Consider the following 25,810-nt stretch of genomic DNA (forward strand, 5'->3'; position numbering starts at 1 on the left):
ATAGCATGGATTTGGATATATTTAATGCACTCCCACCAGCTAAACTTCACACACACACAAACAAACACATATTACCATGTTTCTACAACTTAGAACAACTTGAAGCACCGCAGCCACAACATCCTAAACACAATGGATGTCCATGTGTCCAGTGTGCTCTTTTTCAAAACACAAAATAACCTACATAAACTCCATAAATTATTTATAAGTCCTACAAATTAATCAGGAGAACTAAATTAAACGAATGAGACAAAAATACTAGACTTGATCATTTAATTATCGAGCTAAATGATCCAAAATTACACGTCTGTGAGTCAAAAAAGTATGTAAAACTTCTCTTTTAGTATCAAGTATGACCCATTTGTGTGAAAATAACTGCAATTAAATGTTCTGGTAACAGAACCAAAGCAAAAATGGTTGAAGTTCTACCTTAATCTACCAAAAAGGGGTTAAAGGAGGATAATGTTAATGTTTCGGAATGGTAGAGACAAAGTCTGGACCTTAATCCAATCAAATGTTGGCATTCTGTTGGAACTGCTAATGATGTGTTGCTACTCGACTATTAGCCATGTTAGCCTGTCTAGCTCTTCCCAGATCACAACAAATCAAGCTTTTCTGCAAGTTAGACTGATGAGCCTAAAAGTTTACTAGCTTTATTTATCACTTCTGAGCAGCCTTCTACTCCATGTCCTTACAGGACGAGAGAATGGATATGGCAATAATGAAAATGCCTTCAAAATGAAAAATACTCCATCCCGGGTACGGTCATCTGTTTGAAACAGATTCGGAGGGTTTATTATTTAGGCGCTGGCAGCTGTTGCAGAGGGTTTTGTAAATTAAACGTTAGGTGTGCATTTCTGTCAGCTCTGTAATCGGCTGGGAAACAACAAGAGATAGCTTTTCATTCAGGTCTTCATAATTCAAGCTATCTGTTAGCGCTTCACAATCTTTTAGAGCGTCAACGGAATGAACTCAAACAATAAATCACGCCGGGTGACAAGCTAATACGCTTTAGATTTGGGGGGGATAGCGGTGGTGTGTGGATTTACCGAAGCACCCTCGCTGCTACAAAACCAACTAAATCCTCGCGTTTCATTCCCAGCACTGCGCTGGCCTGTCTGAAGAAAGTGAAATTTCTCAGAGCACTTTCTCTGGGGAAATTTACCCAACCACCCGGGCTACTGAAAACAACCTCCAGCAATGGGAGGAAAATTGCTCACTTTGCAGCTCTTAACATCAGACCGGCACTCTCTCTCACACTATCGCGCCATTTCCTTCAAAGCGTGAAAGCTGTGAATAAAAGTCTCGGAGTAAAAAAGAAATAAAAAAAGAAATAAAGGTCTCTAATAAATTATTGAATTTAGGATAATGGCCTTCACACACACACACACACTCACATACAAAAACGTGTACATAATAAATGAATAAATTTTACTTGCGACGGCCTTGGGTGTGTTTTTTCACCTCTGAAGGGGTGATACTGTGCCAGGGACGTGACCTGCTGCTGAATGGGCAAGATTTCTGAACGGGCGGCGTCCGATCCGAGCTGACGGATCGGACGTGGCGCAGCCTGTTACGCCGCTAAGTTTGGAGGAGATCAGCTGGAATAGAAAGCATCTCGCCGCAGGGCTCCAGCACCGCGCCGCCACTCTCAGCGTCCGGGCGACCTTCAGGTCTTCAGCGTAGAACATCTAATCGCTCCTGACCGAAGTGCTGCCTCTGCCGTTCTGTGATTAGGGCCCTTAGACGCTGCGCCACTTTACCACATGTAAATATGAGCACCGCTGGGGCACTGAGCCGCTGACAGAGTGACCCAGTTCAGGAGGGTGAAGCGCTCGCTGTGTGCTGCTCTGTGCTGCGCTGCGCCAGGAGCGGTCGATCGGACATCTGCCTCCAACCCCTCCACCTCCCTGTACCACGGCTCCATTTGTCGGGGGACGTAAGGGTACGCTATCCCCTGGTCATAAATAGAATCAGAATCATCTCTCTTGGAAACCCGTCACCCACTATTTCCATCTGCTTTAAAGCATTAAAGGATCTGATGTGATGTAACGTAATGTAACTTGATATAATCCTGATATAACTGTTATGTGTTATGTGATTAAACAGCAACGTTCTATGACTGTATGAATGTAGTAGCTCTTTGCCCTTATGCCTGTAACTGGATTACAGCTGTTACAGATATTACAGTAACAGCTCTGCAAACTGAAAGCAACACTAAGCTTAAAACTTTTATTATTGTTTTATCTTAAACATTATTAAACATTAAGGGTCTGTAATCCATGTTAAGGACTCCAGGTCATTTTCTGTGACATTTTGTTTTAGCCACATGCATTTACAGTAAGTACACATGGTAGCCAAACTGCATCTCCAATTAGTCAGACTTTTAGAAGTTTTAAGCAATTTTATTACTGGTGTTTTGGTTGTACTGGGAGGGGTTTTGGTCGTCTAATGAGTTTTGGAGAAGCGGATGTGTTTACACTGCTTTGGCATGGATTAAATGCAGATGCTATAATTCTATATTAGGAATGAAATGTAGACCCCCACCTGAAATAGTTTGAGTAGGGGTGTAACAATACACTTTGTTCACGATTTGATTCAATATTCTCGCAATATTTTATACAGATTAGAATTGAGAAAATTCTTTTTTATTTTTTATGTGTAAACAGTGTAAGCAATAGGGGTGTAACGAATGCACTATGCTCCGATTCACGATTCTGGGTTCACAACAAAAAATGTTATAACATTTTTTTATTTTTTTTTTGGATCACATTTTGAATAAATTTTTTTTATATATATCTTAACTGTAAAAACCATGCTCAATGCACCTTACAATGCACTCCCCTTTGTCAATTTTTGGCTCCAGTGGAAACAATAAACGGTAACAGAGTGACCAACAAGATACAAACCATATATAAATACTGTGAGTAAATCCTACACGTGACTGTTTCATAGACAGCTGTACTAATCCCTTAGCTCTGTACTGTATTTAAAAACATGTTCTGTCTCTGTTTCACTTCAAGCATAGTCTTAATATGACTGGTTATGGTTATGCATAGTTAAATTACAAGAGATTTAAGAGAAAAAAACACAAACCATAGTCTTAATATGACTGGTTGTGGTTCGCACTTATTGTTTGCACTATATAAGACCTAGAAAAGTTTTATTTTAATTTTTTATTCTTATTCTTATTTCTTATAAAATCAATATTTGAGAGAAACCAGTCTGTTAAATTTGCGTTATATGATTTTGTCAAATAAAACTCTAGTTTTCAAGCCATTTTTCATTTTTGACATTTTCTTTAAAATCTTATTTTTAAATCTCGTCTCGTCTCGTTCTCGTGAACCCAATATCCTGTCTCGTCTCGTCTCGTGATATTTGTGTCTCGTCACACCCCTACTATTTATGTTAAATTTATACGCTAGTCGTAAGAACCAACTCCCCAGCTGTCAAGTCGGAATTATAAGCGCGTCACGTTCAAGTGCTTTGTTGTCAGAGCGGCATGAAAAATGGCGGACGCAAGGTTGTTGTTTTTTTGCGGAAAATGTGAAAGTGGAATAGTGAATTTGCTTTGGATAGAATGATAAATAGCACAGTTCACATTAGATTGCGCTCAGATTACAGATTAAAGTGATGTGCACAAACGACCATTGACTGCAGCTGCACTGTTTAACATTAAAAAATCTGTACCATCCATTACTGACTCAGCCGTCAACCGTGCACCACGCAGCTTGATTTAGGGCGTGTCAGTGTGTGTGTTTGATATTGCTACACTCGAAACCCACTAAAGACATGTTCTAATTCTCTTAATTAATCATGGGTGTGTTTTGGACGTAACATAAAATAAACCAATCAGAGTTTCACTTGCCATTTGAATATAGTCAAGAGGAAGATGGATGATCACAAGCCATCAAACCAAACTGAACTGCTTGAATTTCTGCACCAGGAGTAAAGCACCATAAAGTTATCCAAAAGCAGTGTGTAAGACTGGTGGAGGAGAACATGATGCCAAGATGCATGAAAACTGTGATTAAAAATCAGGGATATTCCACCAAATATTCTGAACTCTTAAAACTTTATGAATATGAACTTGTTTTTTTTTTTTGCATTATTTGCGGTCTGAATGCTCTGTTATTTCAGACATTTCTAATTTTCTGCAAATTAAATTCTCTAAATGAGAATATTTTTATTTGGAATTTGGGAGAAATATTGTCCATAGTTCATAGAATAAAACAACAATGTTCATTTTACTCTAAATTTACTGATGATCAGTGATGGTTTGGAGAGACATGCCATCTGCTGGTGTTGATCCACTGTGTTTTATTATCAAGTCTAAAGTCAGTGCAGTTTTGTTTTCCCACAAAATCTTACAGCACTTCATGCTGAACCTCTGCTACCGACAACTTTTATGGAGATGTGGATTTCATTTTCCAGCAGGATTTGGCACACTGCCCACACTGCCAAAAGTACCAATTGCTCTTATATAATATAACATTTTTCTGAGATACTAAATTTTGGGTTTTCACTAGCTGTAAGCCATAATCATAAAAAAAACACTTATAGTTGATCACTCTGTGTGTAATACACACAGGGATTGGACAATGAAACTGAAACACCTGTCATTTTAGTGTGGGAGGTTTGATGGCTAAATTGGAGCAGCCTGGTGTTTAATCTTCATTAACTGCACATTGCACCAGTAAGAGCAGAGTGTGAAGGTTCAATTAGCAGGGTAAGAGCACAGTTCTGCTCAAAATATTGCAATGCACACAACATTATGGGTGACAAAGAGGAGTTCAGAAGAGGACAAATTGTTGATGCACAACCACATCCAACAGGATTAACTGTGGACGCTGTAAGAGGAAGCTGTCTGAAAGGGATGTTCGGGGGACTAACCTAGATTGTATCCAAAAAACATAAAACCGCATTTCTGTGGCTGCTGTTCGCTTCTGTTAAAACTTTTCTATATATATTGACTACCCATTTTTTCTGTGCTGTGTAATAAATCACAGTTTTCTGCATTTGCACGTGTCTGAGTACTGTCTAGCCTTGACAGTTAACCCTTGTGCGATCATAACATTCTGTTAGTCCCCTTGTCCTGTGGGTCGAAAATGACCCGCCCTAAGCCCCAAAATAAAGCAGCCTAATTTTTTCTACAGCTGAACATGGTAGTGGGTCAGTTTTGACCCGCAAGACAACACAAGGGTTAAACTGTTTAATACTGTGGTTTATAGTATTATCGTTATACCGCCCAATCCTAGTCTCCCATAATGCAAAAATCTCATCACAGGAGCTACAGGTACGTCTTCTCACAGTTAATATCAAAGCACAGCATCTACCATCTACTGGAACAGCCAAAAGAAAGCGCCGCCTAAGGGAGTCTGGTTATATGGGGGAGACCACTTAGGCACACAGGTCACACGGCATCGCAGTCCCAGCCTGAAAACATAAAATCTAAAAAGCTTCTGTAGACGGTATAAAGCACCAGAGGACGTACACAGACCAGACACTGTCCAAGAAAACACACAAAAGAAAGGCCAAAAAAAATCAACAGCGACATTTGAGGCTGACAACACAGTTTCCCAGAGATGTAACAAAGAGTGACAGGTGACGGGTCAGCTCACACCAGGGAAAAAAATAAAGCATCGACTCATACAGCACCTTTCTTTCACGCCCGAGGAAACACGCGCACCCTCTTTAAAGCCCTCAGTCCACAGAGAACAGAGATCACACAGGTCTCCATCAGAGACAGAGAGAAAGAGAGGACTAACAATAATCATTAGGACATCAGGAACGCACTCTCATTAGAGCAAGCCCTACTTTGTGCGCTCTCAGCACTTTAGCGCTTCTGAAACTTTTGATCTCCCCATAATAGTGTCATTACCATAACCGCTTATGTTCTGCAGAAGTATGCCTCACTTCAATTGAAATGTAATGACTTTCATCTATACATGTTCTTGTAAATTCTCAGCACTCCATCATTACAAATGTATACTGAGCTGCCAGATCTTCAAATATATATCACAGTAAAATATTAGTTGAAATGGATGTTAATACATTTCCAGATGTCCTACACATATAACAGTTCTGAGTAGCATCAAGATCGCACAGGATTAAAACAGCACAATGATTCTCGTCAGCTGTCAAATGTATCTCGCAAGACTTAAGCACAGGTAACCAAAACAAATGTTCGATCCTTTTAGTTCGCTAAGCCTCCTGTTCCCACCCACACATTCCAGCATTTGTGGTTTAAACTGGAGAGCAATGCAGAATTGTGGACACACACAGAGGCAACGCATTGAGATTCAGTCATAGGTTGCCAGGTCTGTATTTAGCCCTGAAGGGGGATTGTCATTTCAAAACATAACCCTCACTGGGGGGGTTCTGAAAAAAAAATAGTTTTATGGTCTGATGAGAATCATGTGAGATCATACAGGAGAGAAGTTGTTGGGTTTATGATAAAACCAGTTGCAGTACTTGTACACTGTTGCACCTGCATTTTTGAGTTTCAGTCAAATAAAATATTTTCAATCCAATATTTCAAAAAAAAAAAATGCCTCGTTTCATTTCATCTTGTGAGATGAGTGTCTCGTCACACCCCTAGTTTATACTTTTGAGAGATCAAAAGTACAAAAGGTACTTTTGTAAAAAAAACAGTAAAGGGCAAATTAGTAAAAAAAAAACACCAGATTTACCACATTTATCATATATATTTAAAATAAAGATGCAGCGAAATTAACTTCTTTTTCCAAAACCAAACAAAATGAAACATTTACATTTAGGACATAAAACAGACTTACAGAGTGACTCTCAAAAGTGCTTGGCTCTTTACTTATCTTAAAATATCCTTATCCTTAGGTAGTAAAGGCTACAAAGAAAACATGAATTTAAGAGATGGGTCTTCAGGCTGCATTTGAAGACACCAAGTCACTCTACTGGTCACTTCAGACATTTAGCAGAAGTTAATTCTACCTCCTTGGTTTTAGGACAGAGAAAAGTCTGAATGCCTGTCATCCATGGGTGTTGCAGAATGAGAACGGTGGGTCAAAATCTAGAATTTGGCTGAATACACCCTAAATATATTAAAAATGTAAAGCAGCTACTAACTACAATTAAAAAAAAAACATTTAATAAACACTCTTTCAAACTGTTTGGTACCACTTTAAAATAAGACTACCTTTATAAAGGGTTTATAAATGGTTTACAATTAGTTTATTAATGATTACTAATTAGGTCGTAAATGCTTTAAAAATCATTAATAATCAGTTATAACACATACGTAGAAAGGGCAACAATGACCTGTTGTTTCTCAAATAGTGAACCCACAGACATCTATATTGTTGCCCTTTTTACGTATGTGTTAATGATTTAATGATTATTAATGATTTTTAAGGCATTTACAACCTAATTAGTAACCATTAATAAACTAATTGTAAACCAATTATAAACCCTTTATAAAGGAAGTCTTATTTTAAAGTGGTACCAACTGTTTTAATATCCCAACAGACATACAGTACCAACAAAGCACAATGCAATGCTTTTCCTGTCAGAAATATACCTCAGTAGTGCTGTTCAATTCACATGTGCATGGAATTTACACACAGAAAGGTACCCAGACATTTGCTAAAGAAAAGAATGGTAACACTAAGCTAGCTCCTTACTATCCTGTTACTATTCTAACCCTGCATCCAGTGTAAAAGGTAAGTAAACTGATACCATACACAATATGTGATGCTGAATATTTTATTTCATTTATGTAAGTATTGTTTATGTAGGTTTATTATCATTATTAAATGTAATGCCTTTAACTGTTTATATATTTTTTCATTTACAGCGCTTAAACATTACAACTGTTAGCTATTATGGGATGCCAGGTGTCTATAAAAGCTACATTACATAAACATTATGTGTTGTGAAACGATATTAAGAAATGGTTATTGACCGCCATGAAGCTTGAACTCCCTGAACATTTTTATACTATACACACATTTTGGGATTCAGCCAGCATAGTTTAATGCATGGTGCTATAAGGTAAAATATTACATTAAGAAACACTTTTTTTTTTCTAATAAGACAGGTGTCCTGCTATAATCTGCAGATGGATGCCATACTTCAATTAAAACGTAATGCCTTTTATATAAGTATTCTTGTAAACTCTCAACCCCGTTCCTATCAACCATGTACTGGGTTGCCAGATGGTAGTTCAGTTCAGTCTGTTCAGCTGTTATTCAATGTCTACAAAATCAATACTCCAAAAAAGGGGATTTAGTCGTGATTTTGGGGCCTGTAACTATTTTGTGGCATCTCAACTATCGCCCGTTAACCATGACGAGCTGTAATACACTGCCTCTCATAGCTTTTCACTTTCAAAGAGACTTTACTTAAAGAGGCTTAGTATGGAACACACAGTTCTAGACAAACAGATTCACACTTCTTTAGATCTTAAACCCACTAAAAGATACATCACAAAAATATATTACGTGAAATGGTTTCAATTAAGCCACCTGATGCCTTAAATATTGTTCCATGGAAGCTTTGAAAAGGTGTGAAAAGTATAAATATTCATTAATCAGGTAGAAGTATACAGTGGCGTGAAATAGTATTTGCCCACTTACAGATTTCCTTTTTTTTTGCATTTTTGTCATAACATACATTTTTTAGATTATTAAATGAAACTTTAAAATCAAACAAATATAACCTGATTGAATATAAAAAGCAGTTATTAACTTTTTAAATGTTTTCATTTATTATTTAGGTTTTTAAATGGCCTAGTCAAAGTCTGATTGAGATGCATGAGTGTTGGCATGACCTTAAAGAGGAAGTTTATGCTCAAAAACCCTCCAATGTGTCTGAATTAAAACAATTCTGTAAAGAAAAGAAAGGAAAGGGCCAAAATTCCTCCATAGAGATGTAAAAGACTCATCGCCAGTCATCAGTGAAGCTTGATTGAAGTTGTTGCCACCAAGAGTGAAAAAAACAAGTTATTTGGTTTAGGGGCAAATACTTTTTTACTCAGGGCTAGATTGATTTGGATAGTTTTTATCGTGTAATAAATAAAATGATAATTTAAAAAGTGTTTTTTTTTTTATTTTTACTCAGGTTACCTTTGTCTGATATTAAAGTTTGTTTGATAATCAGAAAAAATATCATTATGACAAAAAAGCTAAATTGATGCTAGAGTTTAAAATACTTCTGTAGAAGCTGAAGTATCAACTCAAGCTTTTTACTCAAGTGAAAGTGTTTTGAAAAACTACTTAAATTATAAAAGTAATGGAAGGAGACAAAAATGCCATTAAGGCTTATAGTGCACTACCCCTCCTCCATAAAATAATTTTATTTTTAAAGCTATAATGACTATAATGGTATATTAAAATGTTATTGTTGATATGTTTGGGAGGCACTAGGCTCCCTGTTTAGCTGCATATATTTATATAGAACATTTATGCATTTTAATACAGTGTAAATATATTAAAGAAGCTTAGTTGGGACATTTTGAGAGTTTAAATTCTCTTGAGTCTCTGCACGGATCATCTTCATACTAGGCTACATACGTCTGCTATGTTCTTGCTGGAGTGTGTGTGGGGGGGGCGTGACATGTACAGGTGTGATGGATTGCATATAAACCAATAGGGTGTTAGAATGGTATATGATTAAACTTCTCATCCAACCACAATCAGATTCAATTTATCAGGATAGAGTTTATTTTTTACGAAGCCAGAATGAAAACAAGATGATATGAAATAAGAGTAATGAGTCTGTTTGTTTTTTTTTTTATGTAAGAAGTAGAAAGTTAAGATAATTGTGTGAAAATGTAAGAAGCAGAAGTAAAAAGTTGTCAGAAAAAGAATTACCCCAGTAATGTATAAATAACCAAAAATTCTACTTACAAAATGTAACAAAGTATTTGTACTTTCATTATTTGACACCTCTTTAGTTTTGAGATCTGTTAATAGTAGAAAGGTATTTTTGTGACATTCTATTAAGGAACAATAATATTAATAAGGAAACAATAAATGTATTACTCTTAGATTTTACACAGTTAACCATTTTCAGCATCCATTCCTGTCCGCTTGGGAATTGTAAGATTTTGAACTTGCAGAAAGTATGAGTTCGTGCAGTGACTGATATTTCTGTAGTTTTAGTTTACGCAGAGTTTAAGAAGCCATATGTCCCCTGCAGGTGTATTTATTAAAAAGCGCACTACTTTTTCAATTTATCCTGGAGAAATCATATGCTAGCATTCACCCACAGAGCTAAGATTATATGATGTGGGAGACCTAGCTGGCAGATGGCATCTGATCATGACTAAACTGGGAGTGGGAGAAATCAGGTAAAAATAAGTTCCTAAGACAGATGACAGCCGTGCTTATGGGATTGAGAGAGCAGAAAAACTGACAAGAAAAATTGACAAGCTGCAAAATATATTGTGAATACATTAGTTTTGTACAGTGTCTTGCAAAAATAGTCATATTTAATGTCTTTTATTGAGATTTTAAGTGACAGATCATAACTGTGAAATAGAATGAAAATTATACATGGTTTTCAAAATTATTATCTAATACAATCTGAAAACTGTAACATGCAAAAGAATAGTGCACCTCTATATCAGTACTTAGTAGAGCCACATTTCGCTGTAATTACAGCTGCAGATCTTTTGGAGAATGTCTCTACTACCTCTTTTCCACCAACAAATTGCTGGTGCCGGAGCCAGAGCCAGTTCTTACGAACCTTTAAGAACCGGCCCGTGTTTCCACTGTGAGGTTTGCACCGGAGACACTTCAATGCCCTGCCCTTTGGCCGCTCGCGTCACAGGTTCGCTTTTTCCAGACCAGCATGATTGTGGGGCCAGAACGTTACCAGTGATTTTGCGGCGGAAATGCACAGAACCGTTCGGGAACTTGGCACCAGCACCGGCACCATGTCGGTGGAAAAACATTTTTTGCCCATTCTTCTTTATAAACAAGTATTTATGTTTAGTGAAATCAAGAAATAAATATTTATGTTAAGTTAATTCATGAGAAATGGTATTTTATTTTTATATAAAAAAAATATTTTATAGGAAATAGTTCAACTTTAAATGTCTAGAGATACATTGTTGCTGTTAAAATGCATTTTCCAATAAAGGGAGTATTGGCAAAACTGGTTAGAATGTTTATGTTAAGGCGGCGGGAGGTGGTGTCTGCAGCTGCTGAAAGTAACTAATAAAGTAACTTGTAAAGTAACTTAGTTACTTTTAAAATCAAGTAATCCATAAAGTAACTAAGTTACTTTTTAAAGGAGTAATCAATAATCAGTAATCGGATTACTTTTTCAAAGTAACTATACCATCACTGGTGAACGGCAATTTTCATGTCTTGCCACAGAAGCTCAATGGGATTTAGATCAGGACTTGTTTAGGGTCATTGTCTTGCTGGAAGGTATTCACCTTCCCAGTCTTAAGTCTTTTGAAGCCTCCAATAGGTTCCCTGTCCCTGCTAAAGAAAAGCATCCCCACAGAAAAATGTTAGAAACCATGTATCATTTTCGTTAAACTTCACAATTATGGCCGCCGAGTGGTCCAGCGGTCTAAAGCGCTGCCACTATGAGCGGGAGGTTGCAGGTTCGAACCCCTGCTCATGCAGCTTTGCCATCACAATTGGCCCTGCTCCCTCCGGCTGGGTAGATGGCGCTCTCTCCCCACATCATTCCTACGGTGATGTCTGCAGCACAAGGCTGCGTCTGTGAGCTGATGTATCAGAACCGAGTCGCTGCGCTTTCCTCCGAGCGTTAGTGCTGTGATGCTGCTCGGCAATGCTACAGCATCAGCAGCAGCTCGAAAAGAAGTGGTGACTTCACATGTATCGGAGGAAGCACGTGTTAGTCTTCACCCTCCTGGTGTGTTGGGGCATTACTAGTGATAGGGGGAGTCCTAAATAGTGGGTTGGGTAATTGGCTGTGTAAATTGGGGAGAAAATGGGAAAAAAGTTCACAATTAGGTGCTCCTTTTGTTGGTCTGTTACTTAAAATCTCCAAAAAACAAAAACAAATCTGGTTTGGCATTGAATGGGGATAAAATGTGAAAAAGTTAAAAAGTTACAAGTCACTGTACGTACTGTAATAAAAATGTTACAAAAAACCTATAGTACAGTTCTTTCAGGATTTCCTCATTGCTAGTAGTCCTGTGTTGATAAATGATCTTAGGCGAGGATAGTAAATTGTATAGCAGCAAATGAGCCGCAGTCAGTAGTATAAACCACAGTGCTTGTGTGGTAAGAGTCCCTGATTAAATGGTCAATGAGTTAGAGGCTAGGTGCACATAATGAACTGCTTGTTTACAATCTGTTTACCCAAGACCATATATTTTAGCTTCTTCAATGTAGACTGAATCACTTGTATTTTAATTTTGTGTGTGATTTTCACTCGCAAATTATCCTCCACCGTAAAGTCTTTTAAATAAGGATTTACAGTACATGTAAAGGTAGAGTAACATAGTTTTATTATAGGACACCTACACAATATATGACCAATTCACACAAGATAATAGATCTTATTATAATGACTGAGATGGGAGTGGCTACTTGATTTACACACTTTATGACTTACACAAAAACAACCACCAACACCCCAGCTAACACAGCTAACATTATAAGAATGTATAGGGATGATTTAAAAAGGATCCAGGAAGGTTAGACTGTAGTGTCTAATGAACATTCTGAAAATGTGTAACATAATAAAGGCTTGCATCACAGCATTATCATGTTCCCAGCTAAATGAATACATTAACACATTATGGAAATGTTAAAAGTAACATTCCCAAAACTCAAATTATTAAAATTTAAATATATTTACAATATTCAGCTCTGAAAAAAAATAAGAGAGCACTTCAGTTTGTGAATCAGTTTAGTCTGATTTTGCTATTTATAGGTAAATGTTTAAGTACAATAAACATTGTAGTTTTATTCTATAAACTACAGACAACATTTCTTCCAAATTCCAATTAGAAATATTTTCATTTATAGCATTTATTTGCAGAAGATGAGAAATGGCTGAAATAACAAAATGATGCAGATGGGATTAATATAACCTGATATTATTTTTACAGCTCGTTTTACAGAAGGTAAAAGGTACAGAAATCATTACTGACACGGAACATGCAGTTCTTATAATTAACCCCCCCCCACACACACACACACACACATGTAAAACCTACTGATTAAATTAAAATAAATTAATCCACTTGTTTTTTTTTCAGTAAGCATGCCGCTCTGCTTGATGTAAAAAAAAAACAATAATTCCCAGATGTAGTTTAACAAGCCAATTTACAACCTAGAAAAAAACATGCTGTTTTTGTATTATTAAAGAAGGCTGAAAAAAAAACATAAAGCTGACAAGCTCGATTTTTATTGGCTGGTTTATGATAAAAGCTTGCAGACGCATATACTATATAGCATAGTTTTAACAATGTAACATAAACAATGTAATCTTTCCTGAGCCTCACTGAAAATCAGTGCTGTCCTCTCGTCCTTCATCCTTTGTGTTGCACAGTTAACCGATTCACCACTTCTGAGGGTGAGCTTAGGTACATTTTGAGGGTGTAAATATAAAAAAGTAGTGGGATTAAATTTATTCGATTAATACATTTTAATTATTCATTAGAATGCTTGTACTTCTTTGTATTTTTGCACAGAGAAAAAGAAAAACGAACAAATGTGGAGTATGGTATGCATTGTAAACTAGCTAGAATAAACTTTAAAAGTGTTAAACAAAATAGAATATGTTTTTATTTTACTTCAAAAGAGGAACTTCTTGCTTAGATGTAATAGCTTTCAGTTAACAGCTGTGTCAAACTTGTCAAGAGTTAATTATTTGAATTATTGTGAAATAACAAAAAGATGCAGAACTTTGAGACCTCAAATAATGCAAAGAAAACAAGTTCATATTCATAAAGTTTTAAGAGTTCAGAAATCAATAATTGGTGGAATAAATCTGGTTTTTAATCACGTATCAAGTTTAATCAAGTTTTCATGTATCTTGGTATGTTCTCCTCCACCAGTCTTACACACTGCTTTTGGACAAATTTATGCTACAGCTGGTGCAAAAAGTTAAGCAGTTAAGCTTAGTTTGATGGATTGTGATCATCCTTCTTCCAGAAGTTTTGATGTGGTAAAATCAAAGAAACTTATTTTTTTCCAGAGCTGGAACTACCTGGATGGATGGATGGATGGATGGATGGATGGATGGATGGATGGATGGTTTATTAATCCCAGAGGAAAATTCTGGAAATTCTCTGTTACTGAAGAGGATAAAATACTTTTAAATTCCCAATATACTTCATTACAGGTTTACCCTTTTCATTAGATTAATGCCACCATGTGGAGTAATGAAGCAGCAACTTTAGTAAATCAAAAAGGGGGGAGAGGCAGTTTAGAGTGCCTATGTTTCAAGTATATACTGATATTTGGCACCACCTCTGATATACAGAGTATACAGTGTACACTGACAAACCTATTGCTCTGTGGATAAAATAGAGAAAGCTCACTGACCCCTGACCCTCAGTCATCAATATATAATCAGTAAAAGCTGTAATGGTTTATGAGGAAATCAAAGAAAGTGAAAAACTTCACAGTAAATATTGCTGTATTGGCAAGCTGTCTATTCTCAGTGAGCTTTTATTAGATTAGCAACCTTTTGTATCCAAAACAAGAAAGGCTTTCGAAACCAACAGCTGCCAGTGTCTCTTACGTATACTTGTAATTAGACCTTGACTTTAATTTGATTGCAGAAGGTGTGAACCCAATATATTTCATGTTTTATCTGGCCAACTTAATTTTATTTGTCAATATACATTCATTTTCTTGCCATCCATTTCAGATCTGTGATACATTCCAAACAAAAGCTGAATGGGCCGTTTAGGGCTAGTAATGGTACGATTTCAAACAGGTGATGTCAAAGGGTGATTATAATTGGTTTGGTACAAATGTAGCATCCTATATGTCTACCTTGTTGGGTCCAAACCAAAGCAAAAGGTGTGAAAGAGGCTACAAACTACAGTCCAGACCAAAGGACCAGAGTTTGGTCCAACCAAAACAGTTGGTTTTGGTCCTTTAGTTGCTTTATCAGGTGTTGTGGCGAATTCTAGATCCCTGTCAGAATTCTACCCCACTTCATGTACATGCGCAACCCTGCAGCAAAATGAGTGGAAAATATTATCCTCTGATTCCTTTTATTTCTCTTTATAAATAAGGGTTAATCTACTGTTACAGTTCTCATACAGAGTTCCCAAATGGTGGAACAAACTACCTTCCACTACCAGAGCAGGAGAATCTCTCACTATCTTTAACAAACTCCTGGAGACAGAGCTCTTCAAAGAACACTTACTCTCCTAACACCTCTAACTAACTACCTTCTACTACCAGATCAGGAGAATCTCTCACTATCTTTAATAAACTCCTGAAGACAGAGCTCTTCAAAGAGCGCTTACTCTCCTAACACCTCTAACTAACTACCTTCTACTACCAGATCAGGAGAATCTCTCACTATCTTTAAGAAACTCCTGAAGACTGAGCTCTTCAAAGAGCACCTACTCTCCTAACACCTCTAACTAACTACCTTCTACTACCAGATCAGGAGAATCTCTTGCTATCTTTAATAAACTCCTGAAGACTGAGCTCTTCAAAGAGCACTTACTCTCCTAACACCTCTAACACACTAACTACTTCTAACCTCATTTCCTTCTTCCCCTCCTTCACTCCTCTATCCCCTTATTTCTCTTCGACCTCCTTTAAGCCCTATCTAAAAAATGTTTTACCTTTAACTTCTATTACTTTTGTACTTGACTATTGTAAGTCGCTTTGGACAAAAGCGTTTTTCCGGTCCTTAATAAACTCTGGAGTGGTTTGTTTGTTGCAAGAATGTGATCTGGTCTCTATCTGAGCCAACTATCAAATATATATATATATATATATATTGAGCTAAACTGCTGATAAGGCGCAGTTTAATCTGATCTATTAGCCAAATAATGCAATAATTACTAAAAGTTTGAAAAAAGGCTGTCTCGGTTCCATGCTGTTTACTTGCACAGTCTATGCAGTGTTCACTGCTCACGTGTACACCTGCACTGTACGTCCTATTGAAACCCCTGTGTTTAAAAATGCAGCGTTTTAGCATTCTGTGTAAAAGCAGCTTCACACTGCACAGAAATACGCGCTGGAACGCACAATCTTCTTGCTATATTTACTTTCTTTCTCTTGTGCCAGATAGCTCTGACCAATCAGGGGAGAAAATGTGTTTGTATGGTTTATTGGTGCACATTTTAATGAGTTTAGGTTTGTACCTGTGTAATAAACAAACGAAACAGAGGGAGAAACACTCCAATTAAACAAACTCATCAATTTATCAAGATGTAAGTTTTAAAAGAATGCTTAATCTGTGTTCACTGACAGAAAGCAAGTTATCTGTCTGCATTTGCAGTTTAATAGCTTGTTTCTCTGGTTTTATGACCCTGTCACCAATGAGGGAGATCCAAAGCCATTTCATTATTTTGTCACTTCAGTCGTTGCAAGTTTGTTTTGACGATATAATTTGCATATTTCATAAAATCATGATTAATTTACAAGGCGAGAAATACATCATCAAGAATTCATGCTTTTTCCTGATTTTGAAAGTCAAGCTGAAATAATCTTACTCAGCTTTCATTTCAACACACAGCCATCAAGGGCACTTCAATCACTCGTCCCAATTGGCTTCCTCACTTCACAAGCAACACTCTTCCCAACAGCCATGCCCTGTGAATGCTAAAGCACGTTCTGGGTTTTAAATTCAAATCCCTTCATTTTGGCCTTCCTGTTCCAGGTCAGATCCGCACCTTTGTTGGGACGCTGTTGTTTTCGCACTGGTTCCACGTATACACGCACATATATAGATACACCAGTGCAGGACCTCCAGCTATTCGCCCTGAATTATAATTAAAGTTCAATCGTCCAGAAGGAGATTGGTGCTTGTGGTAACGATTCTCCGCTCCCATCGCTTCACACAAACACCTCTCAAAAAAAAAAGGAAAAAAAGGCAAAAGAGATGGGATTAGCCCATCTGTGTGGACGTGCCGTGCTTATGGGCTTTTCATATAAAAGATTTTGATATAGAGGACTTAACCCATCTCAGGAGTAAAAAGGGCCGCAACTCGGAGGCGAATTAAAGCCAAACCTGTTTCTTGACAGCCATCGGAGGGAGAATGCGGTTTGATTTATTTCTCAAACTCCTGCCGAGAATACCAATGGCCGCTCAAAGCAGAGAAGCAGAGCGCAGATAAGCCCTTTATAAATCCCATCCATCTTTTTAGTTCATTGTGGCACTTGAACGTGAGGGAGTTCCTATTACTGAATCACTTTAACACGTACAGCGCTGCTATCAAACACATCTCGAGCGGGAGTTAGAGAAAAAAGGTGGAAGCGAGCCGGGACTGCCTTTGATTCCACATCTATTGCATGAACAAAGTGCAAATTTCACTCTATCAAACGCCTTGCTAACGCAGCCGGAGTGACACGGAAGTCACAACGTGTCACTCACTCAACGTGGCAGCTAAATGGATGCTGGTGGGCAGAGCAGATCAGTGGTGGGTGACCAAAGCCAAAGCCACTGTCCTAGGCTGACAGGAGTCGTCGACTGTTTGAAGATGAAAGGACGCTCGGGCTCCGGAGCCTCGCGAACTCGCCCCGTGGCTGCACATAGGGCATTTGATTCTCTGCGGAAAATCCATCCTCATCTGCAGCTCTGTCATGACTAGCCACGCTCATTATAGCTTAAACCACTGCATGATTAACACACTCAACCTAATTAGTTGACATGTGAATGCTGGGCCGCAGTGGTGTCCCACTGCAGCGCCCCAGTCATCTAATCAATAGTAATTAGCTGTAATTAATGGTCAGGCTGCTGCTCGACAACATGTCATGTCAGTAATTAGGAAGCGGAGGGATTTTTTTGGCTGGTTTTCGGCTATTCTTCCCCCTTTTTGTATTCCATGCTGGAGATTAGACCCCTCACACAAAAGCTATGGAGAGGTTGTGACTTTTACGAATAATGCTCTAAACACCATGGAGGTTAAATCCTGCTTTCTAGGTCAGTAGTCCATTCTGATTGCTCACTAGGGTAATATTCGGTAAATGTCCTGCAGAGGTCAAATTCAACGCCAAGGCAAATAATACAGCAACGACCTTGCAAAATTACTCAACTGTGCTATCAGAGAGAAAAGAAGACCACAGCTTAACTAGGGTGTTTTAGTCAAGTGACTCCCAGAACCTGTACAAGAGTTAGGACACCTCTTACAAGACGTCTGATTAATTGACTTGCAGACTTGTGGGCTTCTACTTGCAAAATATATAATAAATTCCACACCACCAACATAATATAATAAAAGCATAAGCATTAATCTATCACGTTAATTACGAAAGTCCTGCCCAGTATGAATGATGTATGATCTGCAGATAAAAAGGCTAGAACAGGACTAAACATCCTCACCTTCACCAGAAGAGGGCAACATACATCGCAATGATTAAACACCTACCAGTTTCTTCATCAATGGAGAAGCTGCCGAGGCCACTTCCCGCCTTGATCGAGTATCTTATTACGCCATCCTTGCCCTTGTCATCATCCTTGGCGCTGACTTGGACCACGCTCGTTCCGAGACGGGAGTTTTCCTTCACGGTGGCTCTCACTGCAAACTCAGAAAAGCAGGGCTCGTTGAGGTTCTCATTGACATCAAGCACCTCCACCTCGATGTATGAGGAGGAACGTAGCTGAACGGGAAGACCACAGTCCTCCGCAACAACAGAGATGTTGTAGGACTGCTGCTTCTCAAAGTCAAGTTCCTTGGCCACCTTGATGGCTCCACTGTCTTCGTTAACTACGAACGTCCCATTCAAGTCGTCTGCCAGATAATAGTTCACTTTACCGCCAGCTCCATAGTCAGGGTCCTGGGTTTGCAGCCAGGTGATCACAGCACCTATTGGAAGGTCCTCAAGAACACGGCAGCTATAACTCTTTGGAATGAACATTGGTGGACAGTCATTTACATCCCCTAAGTAGACCTTTAGAGTTGTCACAGAGAATTTCTGATTCCCTCTTTCGGCCTTGTCTCTGGCTTCGATTTTCAGAGTAATATCTGTCATTGATTCCCTGTCCAACTGACCAGCGACATAGACCCAACCAGTTTCACTATTGATTGTGAACAAAGGCGTGGTGGTTAGTAAAGTGTAGGAGACATCACCATTCTGATCCTGGTCAAGATCTGAGGCCGTGACCTGGATCACCTCTGTGCCAATGGCTGTGTTCTCAGTCACCACCGCAGTGTAGCCCTCGGATGAAAACTGGGGACTATTATCATTTACATCCTCAACATTTACAGTCAGCAGCCTCCAGTTGGATCTTGGAGGAAGACCCATGTCATATATGGTTATGTTAAGAAGGTACCGATCTGACCTTTCATTGTCCAAAGGCTGATTTATAGATATCAGGCCACTCTCCATATCAATAGTGAAGCAGCTGTCAGGATTTCCATCTGATATAACATAAAGAATGAGACCATTGAAGCCCGTATCACCATCATTAGTGTTCACTTTAAGGACAGATGACCCTACAGGCAAATCCTCACGCACTGCTATATCAGACGGAAATGCTTCAAACTGAGGAGTCTGCCGGTTTATGGAATACAAGTCAGTGTAGGCCTCTTCTACGTTCGATTTTCCAATAGCACTGGCTTTTGTAAGAAGCTTTTCCGCTAATTTTTGTGCAACTTTCGTGTCTTTACAGGTGAAGCTCTTTGATGACATTCTGCCCCTCACGACTGATACGTTAACATAGGTGGGTTCTGAGAACATCTCTCCATCTGTTGCAACGATTCTTAAACTGAACACACCGTTTTTAACGTTAGCTGCAACAAGAGACCTTCTCAGCGACAGCATCCCAGAGTCTGGGTTAAGACTGAAGAGGTCTTGTTCGTTTCCAGACAGTATGTTATATTTCACTAAGCCGATCTCGTCTATGTCAATGGCGGACATCGTAATGATTGTCTGCCCTACAGGGAAATCACGGGCGATCATTCCTTTACATGATACTCGTTCAAAAAGGGGAGGGTTGTCGTTGACATTTTGAATCCGTACTGTGACGTTTACCTCGTTTTCTCGTCTGTACGGTAAACCCCAGTCAGAGGCTCTAATTGCGAAAACGTACGTTTCTAAAGACGATTCAAAATCAAGCTCTTGAGATGTCTTTAGTTCGCCTGTATTCTGGTCAATTGTGAATGGCACACCCTGAAAGCTTGCTATGCTGTAGGTCACGCATCCGTTTTCCCCTTTGTCATCATCTACTGCTGATATGACAAGAACGACAGTACCGATCGGAGCACTCTCATTAACAAATGCTTCATACGAAGATTGAGTAAAGATGGGGATATTGTCGTTAGCATCTTCCACAGTGATCTGCACCTTGGCTCTTAGACCACTTAAAGCCTCTGTCACCTCTATTTCAAAAAGCTGCTGACCCAGCAGAGTAAACGGTCTTGCAGTCAAGATGGCACCAGTAAAAGTGTTAATATTGAAATAAATGGAATCTGAGGTGAGGCTCAGGCCGTAACGGACAGATCGTGGCTTGGGAGAGATTCCAACAGTCTGTATGATAGTCCCAGGAGGAGCAATCTCATTAATTGTAGCTCTGTAAATGTCTTTCTCGAATTTTGCCAGCCCAGAGGTTGGCTTTTTAACCAAGAGCTGAAGTACCTGGGTATTGGAGAACTTAGGAGGGGTGCCTCGATCTTTAGCTTGGAAGGTCAGATTGCAGCCGTATGGAAATGTATTCCAGTCGACAGGCTCAGACATTTTTAGCCTGTACTCATTGCCAAGTGGTGCTCTGTCAAGAACAAACTGTTCCAGCGGGTCCCCGGCAATGATTGCAACCCACTCGATTTCCCCATTCTGACCTTCATCCAGATCTTCCACTTTTACAACAGCGTACACTGGCTCTTTATCTAGTAATGATGGGACAACTGCAACTGCATTCAATGTGGGGGAGTATTCGTTAACACGTATGATGCTGATTACAAGTTTTGCAGTGCTGCTTACACCATTGTTTCCATAGACTTTTGTTCCACGATCAACTGCTAAGACCTCAAGGTCAAATCTATTAATGTCATCTACATTTGGTTTGGCTGTGAGAGATACAACTCCACTGGTTGGGTGGACTGCAAAGAACTCCACTACTTCCCTGAAAAAATAATAGAATTCACCATTAGAGCCAATGTCAGCATCAGTTGCAGTGACCTGTGCAACACTGGTACCCAGTGGGGTGCTTTCGGGTAAAGTGATGGTATAGGTGGTGGGTGAGAACAAAGGCCTGAGGTCATTCATGTCCATAATCTGCACATTGACTCTAGTTGATGCCTCCAGACCATCCTTATCCAAAGCTCTTACGCTTATAGTGTAAATTTCCTGCACCTCACGATTCAATATGGCGGAGCTCCCACCATTAGTCCTTATGCGGAGAAAACAGAAGTCACCCAGAACATACTCCTCCGCCTGGAACAGCCCCTCATCATCCCCCGATTCAATGAAATATTTGATCTCCCAGGTGCTGGACGGTGGCAGAACGATGCCCATTTTGACCTCACTCCTAACGTAGGACCGAGCAGCAGAGTTCTCGTAAATGGTCGCATTGTAGCTGGAGCTTGTAAACTGAAAGCCTGAGGATGCAGGTAACAGAAGCTGTCCCCAGCAGGGAAGTAGGTGAAAGAGGACGAAGACGAAGACGGGACAGGTCTTCATACTGCCCACAAACCCGTTCATTCCCATTCCATCATCTATCAGCCCTGTGAATGAGAGAGTACACACTATAAATAGGAAAATACAGTGTGATCACTTGACAGCGTCATTTATACAGACATCTTTTCTGAGTCATTCGTCAAAAAGATGAAGAAAAAAACACTTGCTCAGCACAGAGGCAAGATTTGAATTTGCTGTCTAACTAATATGAAAGTGATCTCGCAGCAGCAGAAGGATGTTCAGGGAATAAACTGAATCAGAATAAATAATAACTCGACAGAACAGAAAGTGAGAATCATTTTTATGCATTTTGCATTTTGCTTATCATCGCTGTAACACAAAAAAAACTAGTATCGCCTAAATGGCAATTATACAACAGGAGTAAAATAGCTTTATAAAATATCTTAACTTTGAATGGAAGTCACTGTAAGAAAGATTTTATTTCACATACTTTTGGAGCATTTTTGTTGGTCCACTCATCATAAGATCAGATCTACTACCAGATTCAAACTGTGTATCAAAAAGATTCAAACTTATTTTTTTTTATGTATAAATGTATTTATTTTTATATACAGTGACGATATGTGGTATGAAATTTACACATTTCATACCACATATCGTCACTGTCCAAGCAACTTTACAGGAGAGAGATTAATAAACCTTCTGAACTTTTAATGGAAGTCAATGTAAAAAGCACTTATTTCAGGTAATTTGGGGTCATTTCTTTTGGTGCATTCATCGATTTTAACACAGTGTGACAGTGTGTTTAGTTTACTGCAAATTATGCATGTAACTAAAAATGGACAAAAATGGAAATACTTTTTCACTGAACTGTCATGATATGTGAAACTCACTGCTTTCCAAAAAAAAATGTGTCAAATTGTGTCAACATTTCAGTATCACAGGACCAGTAGAAATGTTTTTTTACACTGACTTCGACCCAAAGTTAAGAAAGCTACTATTACTATGGATTTTTTTTCCCTTTGGATATTGGGGATATGTATTTTATTTTCATCCAAGTATGAAAAACGTGCTATTTCAGCACAATATTTCAAGAAATATGATTATGAATATAATTAGTAAAGAATAACATTTACTTGTTTGTGTAATTTGAACATATAAACTGATCAAATGGACCAACATAAAATCTTCAAAAGGACATGAAATAAACTCATCTTCCACTGGACACTAAGGCGGTTTTACCTTTCTCCCGTAACGTTCTGGAGATACTTGTTTTTCATTGGACAGCGACAATATGTGTTTACACTGCATGGATTGCTTCAATCAGTGACCAATCAGACAGGGTTGTCCTGTCTATTCACCGAGCATTTTACACTGTGGTTTTTATATTAAAGTATAGCTCTGTATGATAACGTAGTATAAGACTGAAAGACTAAACCCCATTGAACCACTGAATTATAATTATTTATTATTTAGCTATTATTAGTACTAATACAGATAATATTGTGAATTATTTGGTAGCAAATCTTGTGGAGTTCCACAGGGTTCTATTTTAGGTCATATGAAAATTATGTTAATAATTCTAGTATAGTATAGTATAGAGTGTAGTATGAGAGTGTAGAAGTAAAGTGTGGGAAAACATGTCATAAATGGTTGAACACTAAACACAAATGTGTACTAATTTAAATTACAGGTAAAAAAAAAAACAACAACATTTCAGTATTAATGTTTTATTGAATGCAGCAAATTTTAAGGTCATCCTTTGTACCTGCCACCTTGAGACGCTTCACAGACCACTAGTGTTTGTGAATTATACTTTTAACACTCTATGGCATAGTATTGCCCTCAGGCAACAAACCAAATCTTTGGTTATTACACCTTTCGATCTTTGATATAAGGTTACATGGCATGTCTACGTCAAACACGTAGAGTCAGCTCTGGAGAAAAAATAAGAGACCACTTAAAAATTATGAGTTTCTTTGATTTTACCTAATTGAAAACCTCAAGATGAGCTGCTTGACTTTTTGCACTATGAAGGCATGAAGTTATCCAAAAGCAGTGTGTAAGACTGGTGGAGGAGAGCATTCCAAGATGCATTAAAACTGTGATTAAAAAACAGGGTTATTCAGCAAATATTGATTTTTGAACTCTTAAAACGTTAGGAATATGAACTTGTTTTCTTGGCTTTATTTGAAGTCTGAAAGCTTTATTTTTGAAAATAAATGTTCTAAATGAGAATATTTTTATTTGGAATTTAGTGGAAATGTGTCCGTAGTTTATAGAATAAAACAACAATATTCATTTTACTCAAACATATACCTATAAATAGCAAAAACTGATTCAGAAACTTAAGTGTTCTCTTATTTTCTTATTTTCCAGAGCTATATTAATATTCTTACTATAATCTTTATTCTTGTTGGATTTTTTTTTTTTTTTTTTTTTTTTTGCCTTGTGCAGTTATACCACATTTGTTAGATTATTCATCATGAAGCGGAGGTTATTGCATGTTTTGGGAGCTTTCTAAATCACCTGATTTATTATAAATTATAAGCTTGTTATCAACAGTCAACATCTAAATTAGAGTTTGCTTTATCCACAGGGACTCCCAAGCTTTCAAAAATGTGGATGTTTTTTCTTACTGCCATAGAGGGTTAAATAATTAATTTAATACTAATTCCCAGGTTGACTGTAATCACTGTAAGTGATTCAAATCAATGTCAAATTAACCCCTGGGTATTATAATACACATAGTGCCACGTGCTGGCTCGTGTTTTTAGGTGTAAAATAGGTTATAAATAGGATACGTGTGTTCTTTTGTGTTTGTGTTGAATTAAATTAATAAACGCTTAGTTTAAAAGGTTAAATCAATAGAAGCACCTGAGCTGGACCTTTCTGGAGCTGGAGTCCAGAATCTCACCAGTCAAAATGTCCATAACGAGCAGCCAGCCATAAGCAGCTTCCTTCCCCCTGCCTGCTGTCTGTCTAACATGCCTGCAATTGAACAGGGGGAACTTTCAGCCTCTCTCTTTCTCTCTTTCTATAAAACCCTGAGCTCCTCACAGCCGCACAGCTGCTGTTAAACTCTGTTAAACCCTCGCTCACTAAAGGAACTATAGCACTGAAAAAAGAGAAATAAAGAAAGAGAGAGCGTGATAGAGAAAGAGAGAGAGAGAGAGAAAGGAGAGAGAGAGGTCTTACCTGCAGGTGAGAGACAGAGATAAAGCCACGCTCTGTCCTGTAAACCCAGAGAATTAAGCCGCTGTGAGAAACTCACACATCCTCTCAGTGCTGGTCGCTGGTTTACACTGACTGCGCTGCCGCTGCTGCCGCTGCCGCTGCTCTCGGATCAGTAATCTCCGCTCAGTGTAAAAACGTAACCGGCGTGTGTCCGGAGCGCGCTCCCGCGCGAGCCACCATCACCCCGGAATGCGCAAACGAGACTGGCGCTGTCGCCGCAGCAAAAACAGAAAGAGCATCAGCAGCAGCAGCAGCAGCAGCACAGAGACCCGGCTTATCTAAAAAACAAAACACCCCCGAGCTAATGGAGAGAGAAGTGGGCTAATATAATTCGCCCCCTCACGCAGGTGTAGATACCCGGACTAATTAATTATCCTGTTTATTATAAGCCTTATAATAAACACACGCACGCGCGCACACAGAGAGAGTTAAATAGTTGGAGTTGTTCCGAGGTGCATTCGGACCTGCTGCTTGTTTTAAAAATGTCCCACTCTGAGCCCCTCTGAGTCTCTGTGAGTCTCTGTGAGTGAAATGCAGCCTATTATCATGATTAATGCACACCGCGCTCCCTCTCTGTGGACTGTGGAAGCATCTCAAACAGCAGGAAATCATCCCGCTGATGGGATGGAGGGAGGGATGGATGGATGGATAGATGAGAGAATATAGCGGGACTGTCCGACCGAAAACTGACGAAGTTTGCCGAAACGCTCCGGGTGTTCTGTCAAATTGTGCTACCTTGTCAAACCGTGCTGCCCTCGTTCATATTTCACTGTAAAAAAAAATAGAAAAAAGCACTATATTAGGTCCGCAGTAGGAAGTTGTGGAAGTCC

At 38.6% G+C, this 25,810-nt stretch overlaps 1 protein-coding gene across 1 annotated transcript in view; it reads right to left on the reverse strand.

Moving 5' to 3' along the window:
* Window positions 1-25,228, reverse strand: part of LOC103030555 (protocadherin Fat 3) — a 179,299-nt gene extending 154,071 nt beyond the window's left edge. The window contains exons 1-2 of the mRNA XM_049468961.1: window positions 24,942-25,228; window positions 18,536-21,829 (exon numbers count right to left, since the gene is read on the reverse strand). Of these exons, the coding sequence (XP_049324918.1) occupies window positions 18,536-21,812 (3,277 nt within the window). The 5' untranslated portion in view covers window positions 21,813-21,829; window positions 24,942-25,228. The remainder of the gene's footprint in view (window positions 1-18,535; window positions 21,830-24,941) is intronic.
* Window positions 25,229-25,810: the final 582 nt, after the last annotated feature.

The sequence above is a fragment of the Astyanax mexicanus genome, chromosome 20 (assembly GCF_023375975.1).
Source record: "Astyanax mexicanus isolate ESR-SI-001 chromosome 20, AstMex3_surface, whole genome shotgun sequence".
Lineage (NCBI taxonomy): Eukaryota > Metazoa > Chordata > Actinopteri > Characiformes > Acestrorhamphidae > Astyanax > Astyanax mexicanus.